The sequence below is a fragment of the Carcharodon carcharias genome, chromosome 16 (genome assembly GCF_017639515.1).
Source record: "Carcharodon carcharias isolate sCarCar2 chromosome 16, sCarCar2.pri, whole genome shotgun sequence".
NCBI classification, from domain to species: domain Eukaryota; kingdom Metazoa; phylum Chordata; class Chondrichthyes; order Lamniformes; family Lamnidae; genus Carcharodon; species Carcharodon carcharias.
In genome coordinates this window covers 32,076,748-32,092,366 of record NC_054482.1, presented here as the reverse complement: position 1 = coordinate 32,092,366, position 15,619 = coordinate 32,076,748, and the positions used below count along the sequence as shown (strand labels likewise).

Genomic DNA, 15,619 nt, shown 5'->3' with positions numbered 1-15,619 from the left:
GTATTTTCCTAATTCTGAAGCCAGCATTCTCTCTTCTTCCCCCTCGCCCCCACTGATCCGTTGTTATCTTACTGTAGAAATTTGGAGCTTATGCTGATTTCCTTTTGGTTATTGCAGCCTCCATGTTCAGCTCTCCCCTAAGTCTCCAACATCGTATGACCGCTGAACTCACTTATTTGGATGCCATAGAGGAGTCTGTCCGACAGCTCTCAGAGATAGACAGGACCCGGGGGATTGCGCTTGCTCAACAGGAGACCGTGTCGTTGGCTCAGATCCTAAAGGTATTGGCCTATGCCTTGTGTTCTTTCAGAGATGCAATTAGAAAATGTTTAAAATAACGATGGCAGTAACCTCTCTAATTACAAGAATTATTCCAAACCAGGCTGCGTTCTGAACAAAGTTCTTCAGCTAAATCAGGCAAAAAAAAAAAGAGTATTCAACAAATAAGTATTCATTTTGCTTTCCTTTTGTGTTGTGCTTCACTAGGACAAGGCCCAAGCATAACTGTACAAATATTAAAATCTAACCTGCGCATAGCTAAATGTTCAAATTTAGCTGATAGAAAGCCAAGCTGAACTTCATCATTTTTCAAAGAAATTATAACCTTGGAAAACCTGAGCTATTTTGATGTGATTTATGAGAGTTGAGTGCTTTTTGTTTAAAAGCTGAAATCTTGGCATTTGGCATTGTTGAGTTTTGAGGTGTCTTGTATTCCAAGCGCTAGGTCCTGGCTCTTTGGGCACTGAAGAACAGGGGATTAAATTTGCATGGTGCAGTGTGGTGTAATGTGAAGTCACTGTTTTGGTTTAATTGATGTCTGTTGTGTTCAGGCCCAGCAACAGAGACATGCGCATGACATAGCCCTGCTGAAGCTGAAGGCTGAACAGGAAACGGTGGCAAGTCAGAGACAGCTAGAGGAGACCAGACAGAAAGCTGCACAGGTACTTGAACATGTTACATGTGTCTGGAAATGCAAACAATTTAGAGTTGGATGGTCCTTGACATTCAACAAGAGCAAAAAAATTGTATTTATAATGTGCCTTTAACAAAGAACCTACCAGCTTATCAAACCGTTTCCCACCATAATAGGTGCCTCACGGAACCGTAATCATGGAAGTGGGTGGCAAAACCAAGGAAGGGAAGTATTGAGGTGATCGAGAGAAGTACTTAGAGGAGATAGAGAGTTGGTAGGGTTTAAGGAATGATTTCTAAAGAGATACGGAAGGCATAGCTGCTGATGGAGTTGTACGAGTTGCCTACGAAAGACCAATAGGATAGTTTATTTTGAAAACTAGTGCACCAGCCAGCTATGCAAAGGTTCTCTTGTCTGTCTTCCCATCCTTCACTCTTCGTAAATTTAAGCTCCTCTAAAACTCTGTGCTACGTTTATCCTAACTCAAATCCCTTTCACCCATCACCCCTTTACTCACTGACCGAGATTGGTCCACAACGCCTTAAATTCCAAATTCTCATTTGCGTGGACTTGCCACTCTCATCTCTGTAACCGCGCCCCCCCCCCTCGGTGCCGCCCGCGCCCCCCCCCCTCGGTGCCGCCCGCGCCCCCCCCCTCGGTGCCGCCCGCGCCCCCCCCCCTCGGTGCCGCCCGCGCCCCCCCCTCGGTGCCGCCCGCGCCCCCCCCTCGGGTGCCGCCCGCGCCCCCCCCCTCGGTGCCGCCCCCCCTCGGCCCCCGCGCCCCCCCCCTCGGTGCCGCCCGCGCCCCCCCCCTCGGTGCCGCCCGCGCCCCCCCCCCTCGGTGCCGCCCGCGCCCCCCCCCCTCGGTGCCGCCCGCGCCCCCCCCCTCGGTGCCGCCCGCGCCCCCCCCCTCGGTGCCGCCCGCGCCCCCCCCCTCGGTGCCGCCCGCGCCCCCCCCCTCGGTGCCGCCCGCGCCCCCCCCTCGGTGCCGCCCGCGCCCCCCCCTCGGTGCCGCCCGCGCCCCCCCCCTCGGTGCCGCCCGCGCCCCCCCCCCCTCGGTGCTGCCCGCGCCCCCCCCCCCCGGGGCCGCCCGCGCCCCCCCCCCCCCCCCCCCTCGGTGCCGCCCAGGTGGCTCATCGCTGCCTCTTAGAGGGCATTTGTGAATGGACAATATAATGCCAGTGACATCCACATCCTGAGAATGGATAAAAGAACATCTTAGTTTCACTTCTAAATGGCCTGGCCCTAGTTTTAAGATTGTGCTTGTGATGCGGTCTGTACTGAATCTCCCAGTATCTTAAGTACGAAGTTGCTGTGCTCATATATGGCAATGTCTGGAGCAGAGGGAGAGGCTTCACATTTTACTTGTAAATCAAAGCAGGCTGAAGTGAGGTTGGGTTGCATAATGAAACTTGACAGCAAGGTCAATGCGAGGTGCTTATTGGATCAAAAATCAATTTCACATTGTATTTTGATAGTTCAATGTCTCTTGGATGTGCACTCTACTGCTCTGTCTAAGGTATATGACCTATCAGTGCTGGTTATTAGTAATGATTGATGCAACACTACTGGATGTGAAATCTTTCTCTCTCTTTTGTACACTCAGGCACATGCAGAGAGTCTGCAACAGTTTGCACAGACGCGCCAAGAGATGCTGCAAGAATCCACAAGTAAAATGATGACTCAACAGGTGGAAGCTGCTCGGCTGGCTGCAGACACAGTACGACAAGTTAAAGAGGTACACAGAACCTCTCTCAGCACCCCACTCAACAAGAGGACCTATTCCCCCAATCAAGTTGAAAACCTAGCACAGGTACCCATGGTGGGGCAATGAAAATTTGGAGACCCAAAGGCCAGAATTAGAATTGGAGGAGCGCAGGGACCTCCACGGTTTGTAGGACTGGAGGAGATTATAGAGATGGGAGTGGTGAGACCATGGAGAAAGTTTCAAACAATGATAGGATTTTTTAACCTCTGTTACCAAACCAAGAGCCATTGTGAGCACTGGGGTAATGGTTGAAGAGAGCTTGCTGTGAGTTAGGAAATAGGCAGCAGAGTTTTGAATTAACTCAAGTTTACAGAGGATGCAAGATGATTGAAGATTCAAGAGAACACTGAAACAGTGACATCTGAAAGTAACAAAAGCATAGATTAGGCTTTCAACATCAGTTGGGTTGAGGCAGGGTGCAGATATGGGTAATGTTACAGAGGTGAAAGAGTTTATTGAAGGAAAAGATGCAGAGTGTGCAAGCTATGTCGTGGACCTCCATTTCTTCATGGAGAGAATTGCCTCCCTTCTCATGACAGCATGGCTGGGATTGGTATATTGATGTCTTCTGAATTAGGCTGTAAACCCATCATTTTCACTCCATTCACAATATGTCAGACCTCTAGCACATTGTTGGCATCTTGCCCCCCACTTTGGGGGAAAAGGAAACTTAAAATGGAACCTCATAACTTAGTGTCACAGTGGTCAGGCGTGTGAACTATTAATGCCGGATGGTTCAATTTTAATTGTGCTCTTACTGTTTATTGATATTTCAGAGAAGAGATGTGATTTTGAATACAAATACACTGCCCAAAAGGGAGGTGGAAGCAGATTCAATATTAATTTTCAAAAGGAATTTGGATTTCCTAGAAAAAGAAATGAATTCAGGGCTGTGGGGAAAGAGTAGGGGACTAATTGGATAGCTCTTTCAAAGAGCTGGCAAAGGCTTGATGGGCTGGATGGTGGCCTGCTCTGCAGTATCATTTTGTGATTTCTAAAGCAAAGTGAGGTCCTAGTTACATTTATATCAGTGTTATACTAATATAGGATTCTTTCTATTCAGATGACTGAGTTGGCGTGTGCGCAGATTACAGCAGGATCTCCGACTGTTGTGGCCACGAACCTATCTCGTGGAGCAGCTGCAGTGCCAGTGACTGCGCTGTTGGACCAACAGAGACAACAGCATTCGGATTTTATGAAGCAGCTGAGAGCCAGGACTGAACCTGACAGGTAAGATTTTAACATTGCCCCCACTCTGATCAATAAGATCAAACTTCACAAGTTTAATAACCTGTGGGTGGGGGTGGTGGTGGGGTGTTGTCTCATTGCACAGGTTTTGACATTGTGCCTATTATTTCCATGAAATGATGAAAATGTTTGGGCTCCCTGCTCTTGCTTTGTGTTTTAATCCTGAACTAAATTGGAAGGAGTAAGAAATATGTTGAGCTAACCTTTGGCCTCTAGGACTTTGCTTCTTAAATTAGTTATTGATGGCATGTGCTATCTGTAACAAATGTCTCACCTGGTTGTCAGTGTGAGTCAACGGCAAAACACAAATTTGATCTAAACTGAAACATCACTGGTGAGACCGTTCATTGGGGGCAAGAGGGAGCAGACACTGCTGGAAACAACATGTAGCTGGTGCAAGTATGGGTCTAGTTTGCACATTCAGCACTGCTGGGATACAGTTCAAGTCCATGATAAAGGACTGCAGCTTGAATGCAGACTCATGATGCCATGGGATCCATTAAAATTGAATAAGTATTGTTTTTCTAAATTGATGTCTGTGCCTATGTGTTGTGTATGTAGTGTATTTATTTATCTCCAAGTTTACAGTGCCCTAATGCTCCAAAATGAATTAGTTATCAAGTTTGCAAACTTGTTCTCCATGTCATTCAGACCCAACATTAGCATCCACCCTGATGGCTGCAGGCTAAAGCTCCCTGAAAAAATGCTTTCACAGAACCTGTTCCTAAGGGGAGAAATACCCGGGGAGTAATGTCAGGGCTGCAGTACTGTCCTGGCAGAATATTTTGTATCTGACTTTACAGTGGAAGACAAAGAAAGCATCTCAAGAATAGCAGGAAATCAAGTGGCAAAAGGGAGGGAGGAACTTAAAACAATCATGGTCACGAGAAAAAGTGCAGGGAAAACTAATAGGACTAAAGGCTGACAAGTCCCCTGGATCTAATGACCTGCATTGTTGGGGAAGGAAACAGTTAACTCACAAGGCTATCAAGTGGTAATTGTTAGTTAACAAGCTAAGTACCCATTTGGTATATGTAAAAAGGGAAAACAGATGGGATAAGATTCCTGTTGTGTTTTATGGACCAAAAATAAAACCCTGTTTGAAGAAGCCAGCCTTGGTCTTTATTTTATTGTCAAGCAGGTATTGGGACTTCATCATTGGGATCAGTTCCTGCTTGTAAGTAAAAGATTGGAAACTAAGCTTTCTTGAGACAAAGACTGTAGTCGGAGTTAACTTTGAGAAGAGTGGTTTGGAGTAACTTTGGAGAATTTTTAAAAAATTAATTCACGGGATGTGGGCTTCACTGGCTGGGCTAGCACTTATTGCCCATCTCTAGTTGCCCTGGTAAGCTGTCGTCTTGAACAGCTGCAGTCCATGTGGTGTAGGTACATCCACAGTGCTGTTAGGAAGGGAGTTCCAGGATTTTGACCCAGCAACAATGAAGGAACGGCGATATATTTCCAAGTCAGGATGTTGAGTGACTTGGAGGGGAAATTCCATGTGGCGGTGTTCCCATCTATCTGTTGCCCTTGTCCTTCTAGGTTACAGTGGTCGTGGGTTTGGAAAGTCTTGTCTAAGGAGCTTTGGTGAATTCCGGCAGTGCACCTTGTAGGTGGTGCACACTGCTGCTACTGTGTGTGTCGGTGGTGGAGGGAGTGAATGCTTGTGGATGTGATGCCAATCAAGCGGGCTGCTTTGTCCTGGATGGTGTCTCGCTTCTTGAGTGTTGAGGGAGCTGCACTCATCCAGGCAAGTGGGGTGTATTCCATCACACTCCTGACTTGTGCCTTGTAGATGGTGGACAGGCTTTGGGGAGTCAGGAGCTGAGTTACTTGTCGCACGACTCCTAGCCTCTGACCTGCTCTTGTAGCCACGGTATTTATATGTCTAGTCCAGTTCAGTTTCTGGTCAATGGTAATCCCCAGGATGTTGATAGTGGGGGATTCAGTGATGCTTTTTGTGAACAGGACATACCTGGGCAATTTTTCACATAGCCGGGCAGATGTCAGTGTTGTAGCCTTTGCAGCATCCAGTGCCTTCAGCCGTTTCTTGATTTTATGTGGAGTGAATCGAATTGGCTGAAAACTGGCATCTGTGATGCTGAGGCCCTCTGGAGGAGGCCAAGATGGATCATCCACTTGGCACTCCTGGCTGAAGGTTGTTGCGAATGCTTCAGCCTTATATTTTGCACTGCTGTGCTGGGTTCCTCCATCATTGAGGATGGGGAGATTTGTGGAGCCTCCTCCTCTAGTGAGTTGTTTAATTGTCCACTACCATTCACGACTGGATGTAGCTGGCTTGCAAAGCTTAGATCGGATCCACTGGTGGTGGGATCGCTTAGCTCTGTCTACCACTTGCTGCTTATGCTATTTGGTACGCAAGTGGTCCTGTGTTATAGTTTCACTAGGTTGACACCTCATTTTTAGGTAAGCCTGATGCTGCTCCTAGCATGCCCTCCTCCACTCTTCTTTGAACCAGGGTTGATCCCCTGGCTTGATGGTAATGGAAGAGTGGGGGGATATGGCTGGCCATGAGATTACAGATTGTGTTTGAGTGCAATTCTGCTGATGATCCACAGCACTTTGTGGATGCCCAGTCTTGAGCTTCTAGATCTGTTTGAAATCTATCCCATTTAGCACAGTGGTAGTGCCACACAACACGATGGAGAGTATCCTCAATATGAAGGTGAGACTTCATCTCCACAATGTGCGGTGGTGGCTCCTCCCGATACTGTCATGGACAGATGCATCTGCGGCAGGCAGGTTGGGGAGACTGAGGTCAAGTATGTTTTTCCCTTTTGTTAGCAGCCAGGTCAGTAGTGTTGCTACCAAGCCACTCTTGATGATGGACGTTGAAGAGCACATTCTGCGCCCTTGCCTATGGAGGAGTGATGGAGGAGATCACATGGAGGAGCACTGATTCATTAGCTGAGGGAGGGCGGTACATGGTAATCAGGAGGTTTCCTTGCCCATGTTTGACCTGATGCCGTGAGACCTGGAATGGATGTTAAGGACTCCCAGGGCACCTCCCTCCCGTATATCACTATGCCGCCACCTCTGTTGTAGCCTTTGCACTTTCTCTGCTGGGTCTGTCCTGCCGGTGGGACAGGTGGAGTCTGGGATTATCTGTAAGGTATGATTCCGTGAGGATGACTGTCAGGCTGTTGCCTGACTAGTCTGTGAGACAGCTCTCCCAATTTTGACACTAGCCCCCTGATGTTAGTGAGGAGGATGATGCAGGGTCAACAGGGCTGAGTTTGCCGTTGTTGTTTCTGGTGTCAAGGTGAATGCTGGGTGGTCTGTCCGGTTTCATTCCTTTTTTACAACTGAGTCATTTCAGAGTGCATGTAGGAGTCAACCACGTTGCTGTGGGTGTGGAGTCACATGCAGACCAGACCAGGTAAAGATGACAGATTTCCTTCCCTAAGGGACATTAGTGAACCAGATGGGTGTTTAAAACAATTGACATTGGTTTCATGGCCATCATTAGGCTTTTAATTCCAGATTTTTATTGAATTCAAATTCCACCATCTGCTGTGGCGGGATTCAAACCCGGGTCCCCAGAGCATTACACTGGATTATCTCTGGATTGCTAGTCCAGCGACAATACCACTATACCACCATCTCCCCTGAATCAAAATGTAGAGTTTTGGGGTATGATTACCCACCGATGTTTCCTGAGAGCAGTGGAAGAATGAAGTAACAATGTGGACACTGGTTATCTCTTTGCCGAAGAAAAAGCAAGGAACGGCCTTGGCACTTTTACTACCGTACAAAAGCAAAATGAGATGCAAAATATTTTTGGAGCGGGAGCCTGAGCATTTGAAAATTGATGATGGTTTGGAAACATTATTAGATTTTATGGATTAGATCTACCAGAAAGATGACTTATTAAGTGCTCAATAAGCATGGTTGGATTTTGACTAATTTAGAAAGTTGGAGGATAGTTCCACGAAGATTACGTAATGAAATTCAGTAGACTATTTGCAAGATTGCAATAGTTCCGAGCAGATGTTCCCCAATCAGTGCTGGCATTCAAGTTACTGAACTGAGCCAAAGTATCAAACATGGACAGACTTCTAGTCTTGACGAGAGTTGAATTTGCAGAAAGAACCACAGTGCTAGAACAGATGTTGGAAGCTGTTAAAAATAAAAAAAATTGCTGACAAAACATCCCGGCAGTGTTCATGGTGCAAATGAGTCATTCGGCGTAAGACAGAAAATCGAGGATACAATGTTAACGGGATGACGGAGATGTGTAACTAGAGACATGAGGACAAAAACACCTTTGGCAGTTATGGCAAGAGAAAAGAATTGGGGAATTGCAACAAAAGAATGAACCCCAGAAATTCCCAGAGTGTGGTCAATCCGTGTTTTAGATGCGATTCAAAATATCATACAATGAACCGAACTAAACGAAATAATGTGTTTGAAATTAAACATGAGAAAGGAAACTCAGAAGAAGAAGATGGAGATATTGACCAAAGAGAGAGCATTGTATTAGTTACAGGAAGTCTTAGCCCGGTGATGAATGTCTTGGTTGCAGATTCCTTCAACTTGCAGTGCTAGATAGCAGATGCACGTCTGCTGGGTGTGGAATAGACTGGTTAAAATGCTACCTGGACTCCTTAAATGACAAGGGCCGGAATAATGTTAAGGAGTTTGCGAGTTCAGTTTTAAAGAGTAGGGAGAGAGGTGAGACACCATTAAAGAGCGCAGAAAGAGAGAGGTGAGAGACCATTAAAGAGCACGAGAGGGAAAAGAGCATGGAGAGCAGCTGATTAGTGAGCAGGATTGGTGAGTATTTCTAGGCTTTAAAGTAAAAGTAAGGTCTTTAGTTTGTGTTTAGGTCTCTAGTCTTTCTATTCTCTTAAAAATAGTTTAAGTATAGGATCGATACTGGTGTTAAAAAAAATTACGATAAAGTATAAAGAGCAGGGATATTAGAGCAATAAATAAAATAAAATATAGCAATGGCAGGACAGATGATGTGTTGCTGCTGCAGCATGTGGGATCTCTGGACACCCAAGGTGATCTAGAGCGAACACATCTGTAGTAAGAGTTTGCAGCTCAAGGAACTTCGGATCCGAGTTGAGGAGCTGGAGCCCAAGTTGCAGACATTGCGCCACACCAGGGAGGGGGAAAGTTACCCGGACACTTGGCCCCAGGATGCGGTCACACCCCACAGATTAGGTAATTCAAATTTGGTCTGTCATCAGGGACAGGAGGGTGTGACTGCAGGTGAAGCAAGTATGGCGTTCGAGGATCCTCAGCCCCTGCAACTGTCCAACAGTTACAAGGTTCTTGCAAGCTGTGTGGACGAGAGTGGGGACTGCAGGGAGGATGAGTGAACTGACCATGGCACCGTGGTACAGGGAGCCATTTAATTTGTGGGAGGAAATAGGAATGTAGTCGTGGTAGGGGACAGTATAATTAGGGGGATAGATACTGTTTTCTGCAGCCGTGAGTGAGAGTCCCGAAGGCTGTGTTGATTGCCCAGTGCCAGGGTTAAGGACACCTCCTCAGGGCTGGAGAGGAACTTGGAGTGGGAGAGGAGGGATCCAGTTGTCGTCCATGTTAGTACCAACAACATTGATAGGACTAGAAAGGAGGTTCTGCTGAAAGAATTTGAACAGTTAGGAGCTAAATTAAAAAGCTGAACCTCCAAAGTAATAATCTTGGGATTATTTGCCACGGGCAAACTGGCATAGGGTAAATAAAGTCGAGGAGTTAAATGTGTGGCTCAAAGATTGGTGTGGGAGGAATGGGTTTCAGTTCATGGGGCACTGATGCCAGTATTGAGGTACTAGGAAGCTATTCCAGTGGGACGGGTTTCACTTGAACCATGCTGGGATTAGTGTCCTGGTGAATCGAATAACCAGGATTGTAGGGAGTGTTTAAACTAAATAGAGGGAGGAGGGTTCTGGAGAGGGTATAAGTATGCTTACAAAGCAAAAGGATATGGCAGCATTGCAGGGCAGCTATTTAGGTAATGATACCCAGAGTGTGACGGGAAGGGATGGAGTTTACAAACATTAAAGAAAAGAGGCAAATAGGGTCAAAGGGGGAAAAAATGATAAAAGGGCAAAATTAATGGACTTTTACTTAAATGCACGTAGTATTCGGGACAAAATAAATGAATTAACAGCACAAATAGAAGTTAATGGGTATGATCTTATAGCCATTACGGAGACATGGTTACAAGGAGATCAAAGCTGGGAATTAAATGTTCAGGGGTATGTGACTTTTTGAAAGGACAGGCAGGAAGGAAAGGGTGGTGGGATAGCTTTGTTAGTCTGAGATGGAATAAGTACAATAGCAAGAAATGATCTTGGATCGGAGGATGTAGAATCCATATGGGTGGTGGTAAGAAATAACAAGGGGACGAGCAACTGGCGGGTGTAGCCCATAGGCCCCCTAACTGTAGCTATACTGTAGGATAGAGAATAAATCAGGAGATAATGAGGGCATGGAAAAAAGGCAGTACATTAATCATGGGTGATTTTAATCTTCATGTAGTTTGGGAAAATCAAATTGGCAGAGATAGCCACAAGCAAGAATTCATAGGGCAGAATTTTACAGCCCCGTTTCGGCGTGGATGGGGCCATAAAATGCGGCGAGACATTATAAACCCCATTGACTTCAAGAACATAAAATCCTGCTGCAGTAAAATTCTGCCCATAGAGTGTATTCAGGACAGTTTCCGAGAACTATATGTTGTGGATCCAACCAGAGATCAGGCTAGTTTGGACCTGGTAATGTGTAATGAGGCAAGCTTAACAAATGATCTCAGAGTAAAAGATACCCTAGGAAACAGTGACCACAGCATGGTTGTATTTAGCATTCAGTTTGAGAGTGAGAAACTTGGGTCAGAAACAACTGTGCTAAACTTAAATAAGGGTAAATACAAGGAAATGAGGGCAGAGTTGGCTGGAGTGGACTGGGAAAGGAGTTTAGCAGAAAAGACGGTTGATGAACAATGGCAGATGTTTAAGAAAATAGTTTATGACTCACAACAAAGTGAAGAAGAAGGATTGTAGGAAGGGGATAAACCAACCATGGGTAAGCAGGGAAATTAAGGATAGTATCAAATTGAAAGAAAAAACGTACAATGTTGCAAAGGTTAGTAGTAAGACAGAGGATTGGGAAAGTTTTAAAAACCAACAAAAGTTGCCCCAAAAAGCAATAAAGAGGGAGAAAATAAACTTTGAGGGTAAACTAGCAAGTAATATAAAAACAGACAGTAAGAGCTTTTTTAAATATATAGAAAGGAAGAGACAGGCCAAAGCAAACATAGGCCTCTTAGAGAATGATGGGGGAAATAATAGAGAAGCAGGAAATGGCAGAGAGGTTGAATAAATACTTTGCATCAGTCTTCACAGTAGAAGACACAAATAGCATACCATAAATACTAAATAATCAAGGGAAAAGGGTGGGGGGGTGGGTGGGGGAGAGAGGAAATAAATACAATAATTATCACTAGAGAAAAGGTACTAGGGAAATTAATGCAGCTAAAGGCTGATAAGTCCCCTGGACCTGATGGGTTGCATCCTGGAATATTAAAGGAAGTAGTTACAGAGATAGTGGATGCACTAGTAGTAATCTTCCAAGAGTCCTTAGATTCTGGAAAAGTCCCAGAAGATTGGAAAGCTGCAAATATAACAGCCTTATTATAAAAGGGAGGGAGACAAAAAACATGTACCTACAGGCCAGTTAGCTTAACATCCATCATTGGGAAAATGTTAGAGTCTATTATAAAGGATGTAGTAGCAGAGCATTTAGAAATGCATAATCTAATCAAGCGGAGTCAGCATGGCTTCATGAAGGGGAAATCATGCCTGACAAATTTGTTAGAGGAGGTAACAAACAGGATAGATGAAGGGGAACCAGTGGATGTAATATATTTGGATTTCTAAAAGGTGTTTGATAAGGTACCTCACATAAGGCTACTTGATCATGGCATGGGGGTAGTATATTCGTATGGATGAAGGATTGGCTAACTAATAGAAGACAGAGAGTTGGGACACGGGACCATTTTCAGGATGGCAATCTGTATGGAGTGCCACAGGGATCAGTGCTGGAACCACAATTATTTACAATATATATTTATGATTTAGATGAGGGAAGTGAATGTACTATTGCCATCTTTGCAGATGACACAAAGCTAGGTGGGAAGGCAAATCTGAGGATGACATAGTCTTCAGAGGGAAATAGACAGGTTAAGTGAGTGGGCAAAAACTTGGCAGATGGAGTATAATATGGGAAAATGTGAGGTTATGTACTTAGGCAGGAAGAACAGAGGAGCTGAATATTATTTAAATGAAGAAAGACTGCAGAAAGCTGCAGCACAGAGGGATTTGGGAGTCCTTGTGCATGAATCCCAAAAAGCTAACATTCAAGTTTAGCATGTAATAGAGAAGGCAAAGTGAATGGCCTTTATTTCAAATTGGATGGAGTATAAAAACAGTGGAGTCTTGCTAAAACTATACAAGACATTAGTTAGACCACACCTGGAATACTGTGAACAGTTTTGGTCCCCTTATCTAAGGAAAGATACACTGGCATTGGTGGCAGTCCAGAGAAGGTTCACTAGGTTGATCCTAGTGTGGAGAGATTTTCCTATGAGGAGAGGTTGAGTAGGTTGGGCTGGCACTCATTGGAGTTTAGAAGAATGAGAGGTGACCTTATTGAAACATAAGATTCTTAGGGGGCTTGACAGGATAGATGCTGAGAAGTTGTTTCTCCTTGTGGGAGAATCTAGGACCAGAGTGCATAATCTCAGAGTAAGGATTCGCCCATTTAAGACCGAGATGAGGAGGAATTTCTTCTGAGGGTACCGAATCTGTGGAATTCTTTACCACAGAGTGCTGTAAAGGCTGGGTCGTTAAGTATATTCAGGGCTGAGATAGACGGATTTTTAATCAGTAAGGGAATCAAGTGCTATGGAGAAAAGGCAGGAAAGTGGAGTTGAGGATTATTAGATCAGCCATGATCTCATTGAATGGCGCAGCAGACTCGATGGACAGAATGGCGTACTTCTGTTCCAACTTCTTATGGTCTAGATTTGTAGATGATACCCTAAAATCTTTAAAGAGGGTAGTGATTCCCTGTAAGGTAGCTGGAGTCAATCATTTCATCAATATGGACGTAGTGTCTAGTGAATTACTATTACTAAAACAAAAATACCTGGAAAAACTCAGCAGGTCTGACAGCATCTGCGGAGAGGAACACAGTTAACATTTCGAGTCCGTATGACTCTTCAACAGAACTAAGGAAAAATAGAAAAGAGGTGAAATATAAGCTGATTTAATGGGGTGTGGGACAAGTAGAGCTGGACAGAGGGCCAGTGATAGGTGGAGATAATCAAAAGATGTCATAGACAAAAGGACAAAGAGGTGTTGAAGCTGGTGATATTATCTAAGGAATGTGATAATAAAGGTACAGATAGCCCTAGTGGGGGTGGGGTGGGGGGAAGGGATCAAAATAGGCTAAAAGGCAAAGGTAAAACAATGGATGGAAATACATTTAAAAATAATGGAAATAGGTGGGAAAAGAAAAATCTATATAAATTATTGGAGGAAAGGGGGTGGGGATGGAGGAGAGAGTTCATGATCTGAAATTGTTGAACTCAATATTAAGTCCAGAAGACTGTAAAGTGCCTAGTCGGAAGATGAGGTGCTGTTCCTCCAGTTTGCGTTGAGCTTCACTATTACTGTTGAGCTTCACTATTACTGTTGAGCAGGCTATTGATGAAGAAAGCACAAATGAAGCTGGACATGGAAAATAAAAGGCTATTTGGAAAACCTGTAGATTTGCAATTTATGCAATCTGGACACTATACTATTCCTTTAATGAAGCCTAACTTTTCTACTAAAGAGATTAAAGAAGTGTTATTAGCATCAGGGGATAGAAATTTAGAAGACAAAAAGCTAACTGTGTTAAAATTGCATTGGCAGTTTGCCCACCCTTCTTCCCAAAGATGACAACTTTTGCTAAGCGATGCAGGAATAAGGGATGGAGAGTACACCAGCTTATAGAGGAGATGAGCGATTGATGTGATATATGGAAGAAATACAGAAGGACACCATCGTAGCTCATTGTGAGTCTACCCTTAGCGAGGGAGTTCAATGAACTTATGGCAATGGACTTAAAGGTGTGGGATTAAGAAAGAAAAAATTTTATTTTTCTTTTCGTGGGTTTGGCCGCAATGTTTAGCCAGTTTACAAGCATACACAGTAAAGAAAAGAAAATAATTGTGGATCAGGTTGTGAAAAAGTGGATAGTGACGGTTTGGGACCACCAGCAAAATTCCTCACTGATAATAGGGGGGGAAATTCACTCCATGATAAGTTTCGGGATATGGGCGAAAACATGAATACGGTAGTTATGAATACAGCAGCTTTTTTTAACGGAGCGTGTGAAAGGAATCACGCGGTGAAAGATGAGATTCTTCGTAAAATTTTGGCAGATAGACCAAGCTGTAAATTAGCATCTGCACTGGTTGGGGGCTATAGTCCATATCAGTTGGTTTTTGGTAGAAATCCAAAAATTCCTTCAGCCCTGAGTGATCATCCCCCAGCTTGGGAGGGAACTATGATTAGCTGTACTTTTTCTGAGCATTTAAATGCACTACATGTGGGTAGAAGACCATTCCTAAAAGCCGAAGTTTCAGAAAGTATTTGGGTATTTGGTGAGCTCTAAGACACAATGTATATGACCATCAGAAAGGATCTTTAAGCAGGGAGCCATGGTATACTATAAAAGAGAAGGACTTAGTGTGTGGAAAGGCCCTGGAAAAGTTATAGGTTAAGATGGTAACACAGTAATTTTACAGCATGGGAAGCAGTTTATTGAGGCGCACTCATTGAAGTTAGTTGGTGCAGATTATGAATTTGCGGGTCCGGAAAGGGTTATAGGAAGTGATGAGCAACCATGTACTTCTCATACCCTTATGTTGCATGATTGTGAGGACCATGTTGCTGAGGTTGACAGGATATCTGAATGTGGACACAGTAATTTGGACGAACAAGACGAAGCGATTTGCCCCAGAGGACAACTGCCAAAAGCTGGCACTAAAATTATATACTTGCCAGAAGGGCTAGCCAATGGAGGGATGCGACGATTGTAGGTAGAGCAGGGAAGGCCGCTGGAAAATATAAAAACTGGTTAAATGTACGAGGTAAAGGACAGGAAGTTAGGCCTATGGACTGGGAACATGAAGTACAAAAATGGAAAGCATGGAAATGTACTGTCAGTTCGGACAGTGGGTTTGGGAGTGAACATGCCTCTAGGAAGAGATGGCAAACTATCAAAACAATATCTATAAATAGGAGAGGTAGATCAGGCAGTAACAGCCCCGAACGGGATGGAAGGCTGGATCGAGGATGTAGCTTAACAAGGTCAAGGAATATGGTATTGAGTAATACTACAAAGAGCAAAAGCCCATGTGTTCGAGAAGTCTTAGTAGCCTCAAACAAATTGGACGATAAAAGATGCCAAACAGCAAGAACTACATAGTTGGAAAGAATTTGGGGTATACACAGAAGTGCCAGATAGGGGACAACCAGCTCTATCTCGCAGATGGGTAAGCACAGAAAAGGTGCTTACTGATGGGGCTTATAAAGCTAAAGCCAGGCTAGTGGCGTGAGGATTTGAGGAAAAATTGGGTGACCAGGATGTTAGAGTAGATTC

General features: G+C 44.6%; 1 protein-coding gene across 3 annotated transcripts in view; it reads left to right on the top strand.

Moving 5' to 3' along the window:
* The window catches only part of cep350 (centrosomal protein 350), a 217,244-nt gene that overhangs the window by 109,720 nt on the left and 91,905 nt on the right, over positions 1-15,619 (top strand). For 2 of the 3 annotated variants that reach the window (XM_041207879.1, XM_041207878.1), the window contains exons 17-20: positions 118-281; positions 831-941; positions 2,519-2,725; positions 3,744-3,910. In XM_041207879.1, coding sequence (XP_041063813.1) covers positions 118-281; positions 831-941; positions 2,519-2,725; positions 3,744-3,910 — 649 coding nt within the window. The remainder of the gene's footprint in view (positions 1-117; positions 282-830; positions 942-2,518; positions 2,726-3,743; positions 3,911-15,619) is intronic. The other variant, XM_041207880.1, reaches the window with a different exon arrangement.